The 18,513-nt window shown below is 41.6% G+C and overlaps 1 protein-coding gene across 1 annotated transcript in view; it reads right to left on the bottom strand.

The window, feature by feature from the left end:
* LOC138287259 (hippocampus abundant transcript-like protein 1) overlaps positions 1 to 11,462 on the bottom strand; it is a 312,041-nt gene extending 300,579 nt beyond the window's left edge. Inside the window, exon 1 of the mRNA XM_069227623.1 lies at positions 10,988 to 11,462. Coding sequence (XP_069083724.1) covers positions 10,988 to 11,068 — 81 coding nt within the window. The 5' untranslated portion in view covers positions 11,069 to 11,462. The remainder of the gene's footprint in view (positions 1 to 10,987) is intronic.
* Between the last annotated feature and the right edge of the window lie 7,051 nt (positions 11,463 to 18,513).

The raw sequence follows: 18,513 nt of genomic DNA, 5'->3' as shown, positions 1-18,513 counted from the left end.
ATACAGCTCCCAGTCATTTCTTGCCTGCATCTGGAGTGATCAGAAATTTTGCATTTTAGATCAAGGTCCTTCAGGAATGGTACTATACAAATGGCATTATATGGATCAGCAAATTCCCTTTGACATCCCATTGACCAGGAAAATTCGAATCCATTTTGGAGTAAATTTCTGATGTGAAATGTTTTCTCAGAGAAATTTGGTACACATTTTAAGTAAAACTCAACTAATCATAAGAATGCCCTCACATCATCTTTACTTGACGGCGAAGGAGCATTACAAACGGCATTTACAAATGTTTAGGTTTCATCCCTTGTGTATTGATGGTATGGCCTAATAAATTACCACTTTTTGGTAAACTTATACTTTTCAAAAATTCTACAGTAAGTTCACTGTTTCCAATATTCCCATGACTGGTCATGTGCCTCTCCTGATTTGCCCATAATGAGTATCCTGTCCTGAAAAAACAGCACGTTCTCTATACCTTCAAATTTGAAACTCATCAGCCTCTGGAACATGGCAGCTGAGCATGCCAAACTGAAAGGTAATCTAAGGAATTGAAAACACCAAATGGGAGTAATAAACACTGTCAATTTCCTACATTCCAGGTGCAATTGTACTTTATGATATGTGAATTTTAAATCTAGTTGAAAACCAGTGTACAGCTTTCGTATTGGCAAACATCTCATTAATCCTAGACAGAGGAAATTAATCTACTAATATATTTTGATTCAATTCCCTAAGATCCATGAATAATCTGACTTTACCATTAGACCATCCAACTGCAACTAATGGAGACACCCATTCTTCAGATTCCACCTGTTCAATTATATCATTTTACGCTATGTTTATCCATTCCTGGATCACCTTTTCTAAAATGTAAAATGTCTAACCTTGTGTATAGTAGGTTTAGCTTGGGCGTTCTAATTCGATCTTATGAGTGAAATTTTTAAACAACCCAACTTTCCCTGAGAACACTCTAGGAAATTCTTCCACTTTTGCTTGGTCAATCTCTTGCTCAGTTTGAACAGACAAAACAGGTTCTGCATTACTGGGATTTAGCTTTATCCCTAACTCTCCCTGATCATACCATCCAAGCACTGATGGACCTTTTTCCAAAGCGTATAATTTGCAAATGGCTTTCCTACCTTAACATTTGAATTCTGATGTCCTGAACCCATTAAATTAATACTCTCCCCAATATATGTTGTGGCCTTAACGTCAGGCTTCTCAAATCTGTTGCCTAACACTTCGACAAACAACTCATTCCATACTTCCTGACTGACAATCATAAACGGAGATCCGGAATCCGCAACAACTTCCACCAAAACACCATCAATAGCTACTCTGCATATGGGGTTTTTTCCCCCCCTAACTTTATGTTCAATACTGAAAACACTGTATTCAATACAAAATACGCTACTGGGATCAGCATCTGAATCGTTATACCCCCCCCCCCTCAAATGGTTGGAATCAAAATTGATTTCTTCTTGTATTAAATTCATATCCTTCTTCTTCTTGTATACACCTGTGTATTGCCCTACAATTTGCCAATATGCCAAATGGAAAATTTTTGGTTCCTTGCAGGACACTTTTTATAATGAGCTAAGTGCTCTGCACTCCCACACCTGTAACATTTCCCGGAATCCTCCTCAACTTTATATTTGTGTCATATTTGCCAATGCTTTGTGTAGATCTTGTGGAGTAATTACTCTTACCGTTTTTGTGGCTTTAATGTTCCTAGCATGCTTACTTTCAACCGGAGTCTGCTGTCTTTCACTACAGCTTTAGTGAAACTTCCAGTAGGTTTCACTTTCTTTACTAATCCTACTACCTCTTTCAATGGGGCGTCCCCATCCACGCACCATTTGCCCTGTATATTAGGTTTACTATCATGCATTATGATCTGATCTCTAATGAGTTCTTCCTGCAATACAGCAAACCTACATATTTAACCTAGGTGGTTGAGTGCTGCAACATACTCCCTCCACATTTTCATATTTTCTTGTTTACGTTAAACAACAGTGTATCTCTCAACTGACACAAACTACTGGAGAAAAATATGCATCTACATCTTCTAAAGCATGTGTTAACACATCACCCACGCCTTCCTGCCTGGTTTTTTTTTCAAGTTGGTTATATACTTTTAACCCACTGAGATCCAGACCATGCATTCCTTCTGTTTTTTCAGGGGTCGGTTTTTCTTCTTCAAAAGTTTTAATATAGTTACAAAAATATTCGTTCCAGTCTTGCCAATGCATAGGTGATTCCCTTTGGCCAGCAAAAATCCTTGCGAGGTCGATAGATTTAAAGAATTTAAAATGCACATGTTTACATTAGTTTTAGATTATGCAAGCTTGTGCTGAAGTTGCTTGCAGATACTAATCTGAGTTCTGATGAGCTCCTTGAAGAAATGGTTTTCTGTACTGAATAAAGTAATTCTGCTGAGAATATCTCCAAAAAATGCCTCTTTACTCGGCACTCAAATGTCAAACAAATTGAAACAGAAATCTCTGCAGTAGTCAAAATGTGATGAAAATTGCATACCCTGCCCTGCAGTATATGAAAATATAACCCAACTCCTTTTGTAAGATTTGTGTCATCGACATTAAAATGTTGTTAATAAATAAAATGGTGTGCGCATCACTGTTGATTAACAAAAGCCTAATTGTCAAAAATGTAGAGCGCAATGACTTTTAAACAAACTTTTTAAATGAATGTCTTACGGGGAGGTATGCTCATCAGTGTTTATGTACACACAGATCTAACACCCTTATCGCAGAACCTTCGACTTGCTTTAATTACTTTTGAGGAAGGTGTGCGCATCACCGTGTGTGCAAATGGAGGGTATGCACTTCAGTGAGAAGCGTCTGCCGACTTCTACGATTCTCTCCCTAGTGCTTGAAACACACTGAAATCGATCTAAAAATACTCCCAAAAAGACAGCACACACGGCGAGAAGTTGTCACTTTCAATGCTACTCAAACAGATCTGCGTATTGACATCACTGGACCGCAATGCGTAACAAACGCGTCACTCTGCACGTAATCACTCGATGGTACTCTGGGCCTCGCAGAGGCGGCACGAGCCAGGCAGTTGTTTCTATCAAATAAAAGTGTAACATTCACTAAGTGGCTATAAGATACTGTAAAGCCTTTCACCTTGCCAAAACCACAGTACTTACAGATTGCCTATAATAATACAGCTAGTGTAAATGTCTACCGTAAGATTATGGCAGGGTTAGTAGTATTTTATTGTGCTGGTGCTGACTGGTGTAGTTTTCTTTGCCAGAGAGGTTTCCTGCTTGATTTTGATCCTCGTCTCCCTTTGTGAAGATGAACGGATGCCTTAGTGAGATCAATTAAAGGTCTATTCAGCCCCAGGCACAACTTAATGCACTACAGCAACCACCAAAGCCACAGGAAGTTGCTGCCGTCTCCGGAATCACCATTCTATGCCCCACATTAATTGATAAACACTGAGGAAATACGGTACAAGTTTACCCCATTACCACACATGCCACCAGAAAACCCATGCCCGCTGACTAAAAATCTGTGTTCTCTTAACAAGAGCAGTTAAATTGTGCACACTGTTAATTTTAACAGCTCACTAACAGAGGAAACTGCACCTTTTGCAAAAGGGGGGTCGACGTAATATGAAGAAAGAATACCTGCATCTAGAATTTGAATTAATTTTTTATCATGCATGATTAATTCAAACCATTACAAGTACTGACAATTCATACAGAAATGGCTAAAAATTATATAAAATCAATTATCAATTCAATAATATATTGATGCTGCAACGAGGCTAAAACAAGAATACAAAATATACTATAAGTTTTAAAACTGGTATAAAAAACATGTAAAAGGCCCCTTTACAGACGTAATCGAAACAGTTTTGCACTCAACAGCAGGGGCTTTAGCTTTTCTACAAAACCACAAACAGGCAAACCGACAAGATAAATCTTTGCCATGTGGATCAACCTAAGTACTGACAAGGCATCCTATATATGTCAGCTAATTTTTCAAGGTAAGTTGTAAAGAATAGAAACAGTTTCAGGCCGGCTATCCCTTTGTTGTCCAGCTGTCAGATGTCTCCTGGCTTGGTACAAAGATTGTTGGGGCGCTGTGGGCGAGTTGACTACGATGTTTCTTAAAATGCACTTTTCGTTTATGGGTCCTATTGTTGCAACCAATATGGTCACTTGGGTGTCCACGCTATGTGCACCCCAATTTTGTTTGCACCCAAGAATTTAACCAGCTGAACATTCAGTATGGTATTCTTAGGATTCAGGGCCTCAATAATGGTGTGTTTACATAACCAGCTTCCTACATTATTAAACTGCCTGCGCAGAAAGGCCTTCTTTCCTTCAATAAGGCAGGACAAATGCAGACAATGTGAACTGTTTCACTTTGATTCACGCAAAGTCTGCATGTATTTCCTTCACGCATTCTCAGCCACTTAGGCATGTATTACAGCATGGGAAGATCCCAGAACCGTAGTTCCATGAACTTGTCCTTCTTGAAATTTGAGAAGGTGCTTGCTAGATAAGCCTGGGGGTTTTGTTCACTATAAGAGTTTATTACTAACCAGGCATGAGATCGCCTGGCCAGTATGGTTTTCACATCAGGCAGGATGGCAGAAACTTTTGACTTTTCTTGATGGCCTTTCTCAAAACAGATTGTGAAACGTGAGATTCCAAATCTCTCTTGCTGACAATACATCTAGGTCCTCCTCTAAATAAAGCCCATGAGCCAACTTACTGCCTTTGGTGTTAATTTCTCTCTAAGATAGGACGTCTAGGCTGTCTTTTTTTGGCGGCTCGCAGCTTAAGGAAGAATAGCTGTATCTCTCAGGTGTAGCAATGACCCATTTGTAAAACCTGTCTTTCCAGTTCAAGCATTTGAAAAATCAGCTATGGGCCAAATTTACCAGTTCTCGAAGATGAACAATGACTTGGACTCTCCAGATAGAGACCTGGAAAAGGACTCAATTTGATTCTGGTCAATGTACTGTACAAACAGAGAAGATTATGACATTGAACGTCCATTAACAAACGTTAAAATAAATAGTCATTTTTAAAACCACTGGTGACAGAGCCACCCTCCCCGCCATTCTCATATGCACCCATCGATAGCTCTTGTAGTGTCTTACATGGCTCATTATGGTCACACCTTTCCTTTAATGTTTGTTTATGCCTCCTGCATCAATAATCCATTCAATCGTTTTGATTTGCCTTCAGTGGACATGCAAATTATACCTGAATCTCTTCATTTTAAGGAGCTAGCCCCCGATGTGATGAGTTCAATATTTTGGCCAAATACACTGATGCAGAGAAAATTACAACCACTCACATAGTGTTGCAGTTAGACTTCTCAAAAGTATCTCCAACTGACACAGATAAAAATGTTTATTGAGCTGCTCACAAAAATAGTTGTAATGACTGGCAGACAAACAGATCCAACAAAATAACTGTAGTCTGAGTTGGTTTGAGCCAGCCTTGTAGTGATGCCACAATTTAGCCTAAGGCAGATGCAAGATCAATTCTTGCTAAGACACACGCCTCTGGAATAACCTGCAGTTTTTAGCTTGAATATGCAACCGCTTTGACCTGTTGTAAGTATTGTGCCTTTTAACCACGATCATCACTTTCACTCGGTTCATGGGCTTGCTTTTAAAAAAAAATCAATTGTTATCATTGGTAAATACTTTAGGTATGTCCCTCCTTGGGGCGGTTTTATTACCACCTTGCAGACTGCTCCTGTTACATGGATAATTGCACGATACGTGTGACTGTGAGCGATCTTTTTCCTTTTGCGTCTCTCCTTCGCCCTCATGCTTAAGGAGCTTTGAATCAGCTTGCTTATGTCAACTGTTTTACTTTTTATTTCAATTTATGTGGCAGGAAAAGTCCTGATAGGAATTTACAACACTAATAGGTCTAAATCGAGCAAATGAGAGTTTTTTCTGACTTCCTGCACAACCTTTGCTTGGAAAATAATTTAAAACCTGGCAGCACAACATGAAGACTGTCGTGTAAGCTGCCACATCTCTAGCGCCACGAGGCGCTTGTTGATAAAAGATACCACGTACAAAAATCATAACACTCAATCGTTTTGGACCTCAGTTTGTGATGAGAATCTCAAAACGTATTTATACTACGCAAGCCTGCTATGCATACTGTCTTCTGTTCTGACAAAGATAAACAAATGAAATCTGACACCTGCGGTAATCTTTTGCTTTGCACATGTAATGTAGTTAAAACAGTGCGTCCATAGCAATGGCTCCGACGTCTAAAACGTGTCCCTTTCCTTGCTGGATGCACATGGCAGACTCTTTTTGGACAGTGTGGACAAGCTGATTGACTCAAATCGACAACATTCCCTTCAGGGAGGGAAGATGAAGGTCCACGGCCTGTGCTACTTCAAGGCCTCTCTGCTTCGACAAGGATCATCCCCCTCTCCTCTGACACACGCCCTGCCCCAAGCACATTCCTTACACATGACCCCCAAGCACATTCCTTAAACATTGAAATAGTGGGCAACTATCCATAACAACTGTACTTTTTAGTTTTGAACCTAAAATAATCCAAAAGCTTTCATAGATTATAATAAAAGACAACAAACCGTCGGTGTAAAACGGCGAAGTGGGCAGAATGTTGCTACCAATCTTCCACATTTTACAGGAAACAAAGATGGTGGTTTTTCGTGTTCTTATTTCGCAGAACTATAAGTTAGGGTATGTTGTAAATCACAGGAGATCAAATAAGTGTTGCACATATATACTGTAAGCATTAGCTAAGCAGTGTATATATTTTCTTCATGTTACCGTTGTATGTACATTTTAAATAGTACATATTTTAAGACATGGAAACTGTTATGAAAAGAAACACATTCATTACAAGCAAATGTATATGTCAGAAAAAAAGCTGTGTGTGAAACACGAACTCCAAGGTGTTTTCTTAACACTTATGGTTAAAACGGAAGGACAAGTACAGCCAATTCAATGTAAACCACCCCTCACACTGTGCGCAACTGAAAATGAGAAAAAGGCTCTTCCTCTAATCTGCAATATTCAATACTAAGAAACCAAAACTTAGACAGAAAACAGAAGTCATTCTAAAATGCCGAGAAGAAAATCTATACATGGAAGCCTTAATCTCGAAAGGGGTATTGCGTAAGAGTATGTGGGTGGAGAGAAGCTGCTTTGTTACTTGTGTTAAAAAAAACGTTGTAATTCGGGTACATCGTACAGCATCGCTAACGCAATGGCTCTTTAACGCAATGGCTCGTTAACTTAAATACAGAAAAAATAATTGCTATTTTTAGAAAGTAGTCAATGCCGTGTTTATCAAGTTCATAAATGGTCGATTCTTGGCTAATCTACTGCCTTCTATAAATCCAACTTGGAACACATATAGACATGCTATGCATTTTTCCAGCATCTGTATTCTCGGTTTCCACCTTGGTGCTTTCGGAATGCAGGTGCTCTTTCTTCATAGTACTGGCATCTCTCGACCGAAGTCGTCGTGTTTTTTTTTTTTTTTTTTTTTTTTTAACAGTGAAGATCGTTATTACTTTCAAGACCACATAGTATTAAACATTGTATAACTTAGAGGCAAGTGGTGTACGAAGGGTATCGGTAAATGTTAGCACAGTCATGTAGCCTGACTGGACGAGAGGAGACTAGGGAAGGAAATAATGTTCAGAAAAGGAAGAGAATGCAAAAGATCACGTCAAGAACGATGCAGGATGATTGATGGCCAACGTGGCAAAGCCATATGGACATGGACCCCCCCCAAGAAAAAAAATAGGAACCGTATGGCCACAGTAGGAATGAATGGCAGGTAGGGGAGGGTGTCCCCTGGATAGCCGTGTTGTATGATGCCCTCAAATCTTCGAGTTAAGGCCTGGATTTAGGGTCAGGGGTGGTGAGGAACAGCCAAATGCACGCACACAGCAGCATAAGGCACACAGGGGCCACAACCGAAGCAGCAGCGCAGAAGTAAAACTGCAAGGATAAACACCACCCCCCCTTACAATATCCTGGACCACTGCTCTGCCACCCCAATGAGTCCTAGAGTAGCACTTGAAGTAGTAGTCTGTAAACAAATCAGCAACTTCGACCCATACCCCACACGCATGCTCCTCAGTGTGGACGGAAACAGGGTGCTGGTATCACCATCACGTTCTTCTACATGCAGTTCCTTACATCATTCACCAGTCCTGCACGGATGCCACTGGCAACGAGCCTCAAGAAGATCAACGTTCAAAGCACAGTGCCTACCCAGGAAAAAGGCAACCCTATCTTCAAACAAAATTTAAATTGTACAAATATAACATTTTCTCCAATTAGAGCTACCCCTTCGGATCGTCATACTGTGTTGCAATAAAGAACCCACAGGAAAATCTTCTCTTTCCAAAAAAACTTTTGGAACACCACCAGCCAAGAGCTGCTGCATCTAAAACAATTTCAAGATTGTGAGACAGGTGAAAACCTCAAAGCCAGCCACTCTCAATTGACTACCCCAACACCAAGGAACTTAATAAAAATCCAGTAGATAATAACTGCTGGTGAATACAGCCGTTAGCCAACCTTTACGCAAAACGAGGTTATCACCACAGGTCACCTAAACCACTTCTGGCCAGCTTCTTTGTTAAGAAACCCAGGGAGTCTCATTTATGCTTGCAACCAAGATGCGCCGCAGTATACACAGCCATCCCTTTTTAGCACAGATATTAAGACATGAGATGGACTAACCTCAGTATGGTTCTATGGGCCAGTATCATATCCCAGTCCACCAAAACTAACCACCATACCGCAATGTAGCAGAATACAAAGTAGGCATACAACAGAAAGAAAGGTCACACGATGCTGTCCAACAGAGGGCTCTAACTCAGTCTGACACTGCAAGTCGCGCTAGCCATATACTCTGATTTCCACTTATCTCTCATCCAAGTTGGTCATATAGAACTGTAACACAGTCTGTTTAGGGAGATATTTGACAATTTTCCCCCTCTTTCTGATACCACTCCAACCTCCTAACCTTGTTGCATGGTCACCATTAATGCAGCAACCAATACTGAAGCAGGGCAGGAATATCTCTTACAATAAGAGTAAATTCCACAAAGGAAGCTGCAGACCAGACTAACACGACTGGCATATCTAAAATAAAAACATAAGCCACGTTTCTATTCCTCACACTTCTGTCACTCACCAAACTACTAAAGGTTGCATCCCATATCACAATACTCGCACTTCGGTGGTCATCATCCACTACACAGAAACGTTAGCCACATACGATTAAAACGAAGATGACACTCTCCCAATCATGCACCTTGCACAGTGTAACATGCTACCTGGGCTGAACATCTCACATAGGAATAGTAAACACTGCATAAATACTACAATACAAACTACCTAGCCATTCGTAGGTCGGAGCTGCTGCCAGCATTCAGGAGAGGTTCACTGATAACTTCTTGACACACTCCTGTTTGGCTAGTATGTGCTATACAGATGCCATATACATCCATACATATGCCAAGCAGCACAGTGTGATTCGAAATTAAGGTCCTAATGACCTATCATTTTACATCCCACTTCGTGCGTGATATACGATCCCTACACCAGCATCCCTTAGAACTAGCAATGTGGTGCATTCAAGGATTTTATGGGGAGGCCTCAACTTTGATATACATATTTGATAAAATTTAATATGTAGGACAGATCTATGTTGTCTCGGAATTTGTTTATCCCGCATCAGTCAAGTTCAAAGATGTGCTGTAAGGATTCTGCTCACCCCTCTTCTTTGAAATTTAAGTTGCCATCCCTGAGTGGACTATGACCAATCCAAATGTGGTGTTTAAGTTTGGACTTAGAGTATTTAACAAGTGTTTTGGTAAAACAGTGGTTTATTACAAACAATACAAAAAGAGGCTGGGAACAGATGCGACTGGATGTTGACAGAATGCTAAAGAAAATGAGAATCAGAGAGGAAGTGAAGAGGGGGGAGGGACAGTGTGATTAAAGCCGTTATAGATGAAAAAGTGGATGAGAAGGGTGACATGGGAAACACACTTGAAAAGAGAGCAACAGCGTAAGTCGAGTATCAAGGAGGCAGATGAAAGGACAGCAACCGAACTATGAACAGAACTGAAGGGCGGATAAAAGTGACAAAATTTTAGGTAGAGCTCGAGGATGTCGCCAACTGTAGTAGTAACAGCGCGTCAGTAAAGTGAAAGAAATTCACCACCGTAAAATTGGAAATGTTGCGGTGTGCAGAATAGATCCCTGAAAAGGTTGGAACAACAATGAGGACACAAGAACATATTTATTGGAAAGCAAAGTCTGACCGAGCAGAAAGGGCCTAAATATTGAATTTAAGTCAGGCGCTCCAAGGATGGAAACAGAGGTAATGTGCTAAGAAGAGAGCTAGCAAAAGCGATGGTTAATTATCAATATATACATAAAGGGAAGGATGAGGGGGGTATAAAAACAGGAGATTGGGGAAGAAGAGTAATTCGGGTATCGAGGATGAGGAAATAAATGTAAAAAAAAAAAAAATCACCATGACTGTACTTAGAGATAAGGTAATCCATACAGTATCCATTATCAAAAACTGGGTAAAACGTAAAAGAGCAAAACCAGCCCAAAATTAGCGAACAGCAGTAGTTGCAGTGTGTTTGTCTAAGGACTAAACTGGGGTATGGGGCGTTCGGAGCGTGATAATGTACCCGGGAAAAGTGTGACTTGGGGCGAGGGTAGATTCAGGAATGGGAAATGGGCAAACGTATAAAAACTGCTAAGAATGACTGCGGCTCCTGGCCTCAGCTTTGGAGGCTCCATTTAACGGAATCGTAGTCCAAAAGGACCCCGAACGTAGGTAAAACATGGACAGATGTCGCTACTTGCACAAACGCTCTCAATACATCTGTGCCAAACCACCATCGTCCTCAGTATTCACACCTGCTCCATCACCTGCACTCACCGCGCCAGCCTCTTTCATGATGATCCTCTTCACAAGCATGATGCGGTCCCCGGGGCTGCGCCGCTTCTTGTCGGGGCTCATGCTACCTCCATGTTGCGGGTGGGCCGGGCTGCTGCTGCTGGTGTTGATGGTGGGGAGAGGGGACCCGAGTCTGACAGAGGGCGGCGCACCTTCTACCGTCCCGGGCTCTGGTCCACTGCCGACAGGCACACCGTTCCCCTGTCCCGCTTCCTCTCCCCGGCGCAGAGCGGCGGCTCCCCGGGAAGAGGCCGGCAGCGCTCGCGGCTCGGTGGCGGGATCCAGAGTGTTAGCGGCCCGGCCGCGCGCAGCCTTCCGCCCAGCGACCAACCTCCTCCTCCTCCGCCTGCAGCCTCGAGACACCTGGAACCGCCAAGCCTAAACACAGCGCCTTCTCAGCTTCTGACACCGGCAGGACTGACACACCGCCGGAACTACGTCACCATTCGCCCTGACTGACAGCTATCACCCTAGCAACGCTTGGAAAGAGCAGAAGAGGAAGTGGCGAAACGAGCAGGGAAAACAGAGGAGGGACAAAAATAGAAGCGGGACAATAGCTAGAGAAAGAGGAGACTTCAGGAAGGACAACTTAGTGTACACATTGAAATATCAACATTTTGCGACCGTCTTTGAAAATATCCTTTTTGATGGAGCACAAATATAATTTTAGTAAACTTGAATACATGTATAAGTTTATTTATTTTGTGCAATGTTCAAGTGTTAGAACATCGATGCAGAGCAATGACCATTTCTGCATTTCTATATTTACAAAATGTTGATCCGTGGAACAACGCGGTAGGAGTGTTTGATAATTTTACAAGCATCGCTATATGACACCCACAAGCCAGTCATTAACCACGAGGTAGCATACGTGCCACTAGACCCGATTCAAGAGGGAGGCTCCCGATTTTTGAAGCCTAAAATTGCTTTATTAAACTGTCTCATGCCTGAAATTGCATTTGTTTCAGTTGAAGTCAATGGGGGAAATACGTTCTCCCGATTATATTTTTTTTAAATCTCCAACTTTCCTCTTCTAAGATGTTAACATGTAGTAATCACAAGACAGGAAACAACACAGGAATGTTAATACTCACCCCTCCCACCATCAGCTGGGGGCTACTAGCATTCTGTCAGCGCTTCCGGTTTGGTTGCTTGTGGTGGCGCGCCTTGTCCTTAGTAAGTAAACTTACAAGGGGACATGTAAGGTCGATGAATGTTTTGGATCGCATATGGTGTCCTAGTCAAGTATAGCGAGTAAAGAGACAGTTACAACAAATCAATCCAATCAACTTAAAAATACCATGAACTATTCTAATCAGAAAAACCACCATCACTCATATGAAAGTTAGTTCTGTTTATTCCCTATTAGTTACAACTCTAATAATAAACCTTTATTCAACATTATCTTGATTTCCAATTTTTATTATCAACATGAGCAATGAATTCTCAGCAACTTTATTAATATGCAACCAACGTTAAACAAAGCATAGCAATTCATCAGCAATCAAACAATTCAGCAAAATAAGTCAGTCACCCTAAGTCACCCTTGTCAGCCTACCTATCTCCAAATTAGCATCAGCATGTGGGTCTTCATGCAAAAAACAATTGAATCAAAATCATTAATTTGGAAAAAATCTATCTAAAAGAGAAAAACATTTAAAACAGTGCAGTCGGTACCTAGAAAGAAAAAACATTAATTAGTCAGTCAGGTTATAGCTACCTATCCAAGATAGATCAGCAACGAGTCAGTCTTCGGCTCCAGGTCATCAGTCATCAATAAGACTCAGACTCACAGGAAGCAAGCCCAAGTTTCAGCACTTCGGACAGCGTCTCCTGACGTCATCAACTTTCGCCTCTCCGTTCTGATTCTTCCCCTCATGTCATGACTTTTTATTAGGGTCTCTCAGTCCGTCCCACAATTTGCCCATTGGTCAACCTTATCTGGGGTTATGACTCTTTTCTCCAGTTCCAGTCTGCAGCATCTCATCGCGTCTCCAGGTTTATGCAAGCAAGGCCCAGTGCCGACTAGGCCTCTGATATAGCTAAGTTAAGGATATGAAGCATCATAACATAAATTTATATCTCTCATTATAACACATTAGTACAATTATTAAACATTTTCACATTATTTTAGTACTGTTAACACAGATGGTGACCACTCCCCATGGGCACATTTTGCACATTACACGTTATTTTCAATTACTGTTAATTAAATGTAAAATTTTCTCATTAGTCATTATACGCAACTCATTAGCATATTCTCATATTATCATATATGCTGCAACAGTCCCTCCTCTGATGACTAAATATGTCATCACACCCTTCCTTATCAAACATTAAAAATTACTTTCAGTTACATTCTGATTTCTTCTGTTTTCATTTTCCCTATAGATTCGTCTTCTAGGTGGTTCTTCCCTCCTCTGATTCTTCTTGGCTCTTTTTAATTGAATTTTGTGCCATAATTTGCATGCCCCCCCCATAATCCTAATATAATAAAGATCACAATTAATATTCCTAAAACGATTTTCCACAATATCCCGCCCCAAATTTGACTAAACCAATTTCCTAGCGTCGCAAATCCCTTTCCCACTTTTTCCCAAACTCCTGGTTCTTTCAACTCTTTTAAATCTTTACTTGCATTAGCTAAATTAGTAAACAATTCTTTTACTTCTTTCTCATTTGCAGGGATATAAGAACAGCAGTGCTTTTTGTTAATCATTTTGCAGACTCCTCCGTCTTTCGCTAAAATTATGCCTAAAGCAAGCCTGTTTTGAAGCGTCATAGCTCTATCCGCAGCTAACCCAGTGTTTAGTAATAATATAGCTCCTGTAAAATTAGTTAACATAATATCTACTATAGTTGACAACTTTTGTATCTTTTTTGCATTTAATATAACTCCTACTGAAGGAATTACTGCTCCAAAAAATATCCCCTACTATTGCAGAGGCTGTTTCTCTTCTTTGTCTCATTCAGTGTAACTCAGTCATTTTCGGTATCTTTTTCAAATCATCTATTTGATAGATTTTAGGGAATACTATTCCCAAATAACATGTCCCATACCATCCCTTAGGGAGTCGGTAATAAGCATTAAGTCCACAAATGTAATAGATTCCAGGAATCACAGGGTCAGCACCATTTAGCATGAACGTCCATTTACTCTGAAACAAGAACACATGCCTACATTCACTTGTTCCCACAAATAAAGTGTCAGTGCGTGATTTTGGCCTATATATACAAAGCTTCCCTACGTGTAATGCATCTAAAGCTAGCTTACCTTGTGTTTTAATAGCAGTGTAAGCATAATCATTTTTATAAGTCCTTTTCTCTAACCCTTATTCACATTTTTCTTTTAATGCTTTTCTCCTATCGTCAGTATGCCCAATAAAACTCTTTTCCATGGGAGGTAATAAGCAAGTCAAATTATTACCATGCGCATAAGCTGAACCAAATGTTAGTGTAGGCTCAAAGAATCCTCTAACTAATACTATATCATGTTCTTTAGCTATCTTACTTAAGTATCTAATTATAGGAACGAAAGAAAATACTAAATCATAGTTAGAATAAAAATACTGTATAAACTCTTGATTATAAAAGCGTGTTAGTAACAGACTGCAAGTTATGCCATATGTCAGTGGTAGACTATGATAAGTAACCCTTTCTTCCACCGAGGAAGGTATTTGTGTACACACAAGACAATCCTTTGCATCCATCGTTTCCACATACTCACTCAATAAACGATAAAAGACATTAGAAGACAACTCTCCATTTGCGTTAGTATAATCATGCAAATATTGCTCATCTTATTTAAACCTCTCGATAGCTGTTAGTGTATTAGTCTTGTGTACAGATGTTTCTCTCACTTCTTTCATCTCGTGAATTGACATTCCCACAATCATTATCACAAACAATATTCCACACACAATCACCATTCCTACACTCAAATATCTACAATACCTAATGTGCCTTATGTTATTATCTAAATTAGCCATGATCTATAAAGAATCAGAAAGCAGAATTTTCAACTCCTACTTAATATGCAATTCAAAAATCAAAAAATCAAAACTATCTTTCTTTCTTCACACTTCCAATTTCGCACAAGACCCCTTCTTCCTTTGTCAAAATCGGTTAGCAGCAGGTCAGTTCCAGGTTTTAAGTGTCATATCAGGTTATCAATGTCTTATCCGATAACTCATTTCAAACTTTTTTCTTTATTCAACAATACAGTCTGTCTTTTCTTTTTCTCCAGGTTGCGTCAAAATACTGATTCGGAACTTCTCTGTCAAAACAAAAGGACATAAACTCGTTCTGCCAGTCACTTGTTGTGGCGTATGCCCACTCTGGTCCTGCATATTTTCGACTTGCCACTCTTTTTCTTTTCAACCTCCTTTCCCCTGTTAGTTCTCCATCACTCAGTTCATCTTTCCTGGTGGTATCTTGTTCTTTCTCGATTGTTTCATTTATTACCAAGTCCTTTTTCTTGCTGATTTGAGATTCAGGCCAATTATCCCCTTTTCTTACACCTTCTGTCAGCAATCTCTTTAAGATAGGACTTTTCTCCTTGACTTTGTCTGAAGTGTCCTCTCTTGATGGGCCTGCAATGGGTTCAGGAGGAGTCAGATCACTTTTGCTTTGACCTGGCTCAACTCTTTTTCCCCTCAGGCTCTGGCACTGAGTGTCCTTGTTTTTCAGTCCCCTTTGTTTGCGTTAGCACTTCTCCTGTACATGGATCTCGTAACGTCTTCTCTGTATTTTCTGCACGCTTTACCTCTTCATTTTCCACACCCTTGTCTCTTACTGGGGTGATCGATCCTTCTTCTGTCAGTTCTGGATCCACTTCCAGCTCAACTTGCTCTGGCTCTGGTTCAGGCAGAATTATTCGTTTCCCTGCTGCTGGTGTTCTCAGCAACACTTCTTCATGATCCTGAGGACTCACCACCTTTTTCGTATGGCATGCATGTATCCAATTTGGCGAATCCTGCACACTTTCCAGCTGTGGTAGTCATCAACACCACTTGGTATGGACCTCTCCAACGCGGTTCTAGGCAGGTTTTTCGCACATGCTTTTTGATAACGACTCAGTCTCCGGCTCTCAAGTTGTGACCTGGATCATGGATAGGTGGCAGAGTAACAGCTTGTACCCGGTGAGAAAAAGATCGAACCACACCAGCTAGACCTTTACAGTAGTCTAACACCATATCATCTGTGATATTGACAAGAGTATTGGCTGGTATTGCTGGTAGTCTCATTGCTCTTCCCATGAGAATCTCGTGTGGGGATAAACCTGTCTTCCTGTCAGGTACATTTCTCATTGACATTAACACTAAAGGCAATGCATCTGGCCATTTCAAATTTGTGTCTGCGCACTTTTTGGCAATTCTTGATTTCAGGGTACCATTCATTTGTTCGACCAATCCTGATGCTTCTGGACGATAGCTGCAATGTAGCTTCTGTTCAATATTCAGTGCTGCACATAACAGTTTGATCACTTCGTAATTGAAGTGCGTTCCCCTATCTGATTCTAAAGAGATCGGAAATCTGAACCTTGGTATCAGCTCTCTAAGCAATAACTTTGCAACTGTGAGACTGTCATTTCTGTGTGTGGGGTATGCTTCAATCCAATGACTAAACACACACACAATCACCAACACGTACTTCAGTCCACCACATGCAGGCATCTCAATGAAATCCAATTGCATTCTGCTGAATGGTCCTCCTGTTCTTCCAATGTGGCTCAAATTTACCACTGTCCCTTTTCCCACATTCAACTGCTGGCAAATCACACACCTATGGCACACTGTGTAGGAGGCTGGACTGGCTTGTAGTGAGTACCAAGGGGTACTTGCACCTTGCACCAGGCCCAGTTATCCCTTATTAGTGTATAGGGTGTCTAGCAGCTTAGGCCGATAGATAATGGTAGCTTAGCAGAGCAGCTTAGGCTGAACTAGGAGACGTGTGAAGCTACTACAGTACCACCTAGTGTCATATGCACAATATCATAAGAAAACACAATACACAGTTATACTAAAAATAAAGGTACTTTATTTTTATGACAATATGCCAAAGTATCTTAGAGTGTACCCTCAGTGAGAGGATAGGAAATATACACAAGATATATATACACAATAGCAAAAATATGCAGTATAGTCTTAGAAAACAGTGCAAACAATGTATAGTTACAATAGGATGCAATGGGGAAACATAGGGATAGGGGCAACACAAACCATATACTCCAGAAGTGGAATGCGAACCACGAATGGACCCCAAACCTATGTGACCTTGTAGAGGGTCGCTGGGACTATTAGAAAATAGTGAGAGTTAGCAAAATAACCCTCCCCAAGACCCTGAAAAGTGAGTGCAAAGTGCACTAAAGTTCCCCTAAGGACAAAATAGTCGTGTTAGAGGGAGAATGCAAGGAAAACACAAATTAGCAATGCAACAACGATGGATTCCTGTCTGAGGGTACCTGTGGAACAAGGGGACCAAGTCCAAAAGTCACAAGCAGCTCGGAGATGGGCAGATGCCCAAGAAATGCCAGCGGTTGGTGCAAAGAAGCTCTTACTAGGCTGAAGAACTGTGAATACTGCAGGAACGACAAGGGCTAGAGACTTCCCCTTTGGAGGATGGATCCCCCACGCCTTGGAGAGTCGTGCAGAAGTGTTTTCCCGCCGGATGGACGCCAACAAGCCTTGCTACACGCAAATCGTGCGTTTGGCGTTTTTGGACGCTGCTGGGGCCCAGGAGGGACCAGGAGGTCGCAAATTGGACCTGCAGAGAGAGGGGACGTCGAGCAAGACAAAGAGCCCTCACTGAAGCAGGTAGCACCCGGAGAAGTGCCAGAAACAGGCACTACGAGGATGCGTGAAACGGTGCTCGCCGAAGTTGCACAAAGGAGTCCCACGTCGCCGGAGACCAACTTAGAAAGTCGTGCAATGCAGGTTAGAGTGCCGTGGACCCAGGCTTGGCTGTGCACGAAGGATTTCCGCCGGAAGTGCACAGGGGCCGGAGTAGCTTGCAAAGTCGCGGTTCCCAGCAATGCAGCCCAGCGAGGTGAGGCAAGGACTTACCTCCACCAAACTTGGGCTGAAGAGTCACTGGACTGTGGGGGTCACTTGGACAGCGTCGCTGGATTCGAGGGACCTCGCTCGTCGTGCTGAGAGGAGACCCAAGGGACCGGTGATGCAGCTTTTTGGTTCCTGCGGTTGCAGGGGGAAGATTCCGTCGACCCACAGGAGATTTCTTCGGAGCTTCTGGTGCAGAGAGGAGGCAGGCTACCCCCACAGCATGCACAAGCAGGAAAACAGTCGAGAAGGCGGCAGGATCAGCGTTACAGAGTTGCAGTAGTCGTCTTTGCTACTATGTTGCAGGTTTGCAGGCTTCCAGCGCGGTCAGCGGTCGTTTCCTTATCAGAAGGTGAAGAGGGAGATGCAGAGGAACTCGGCTGAGCTCATGCATTCGTTATCTAAAGTTTCCCCAGAGACAGAGACCCTAAATAGCCAGAAAAGAGGGTT

Source organism: Pleurodeles waltl, chromosome 1_1 (genome assembly GCF_031143425.1).
Source record: "Pleurodeles waltl isolate 20211129_DDA chromosome 1_1, aPleWal1.hap1.20221129, whole genome shotgun sequence".
NCBI classification, from domain to species: Eukaryota; Metazoa; Chordata; class Amphibia; order Caudata; family Salamandridae; genus Pleurodeles; species Pleurodeles waltl.
This window is presented reverse-complemented; position numbering and strand designations above follow the sequence as displayed.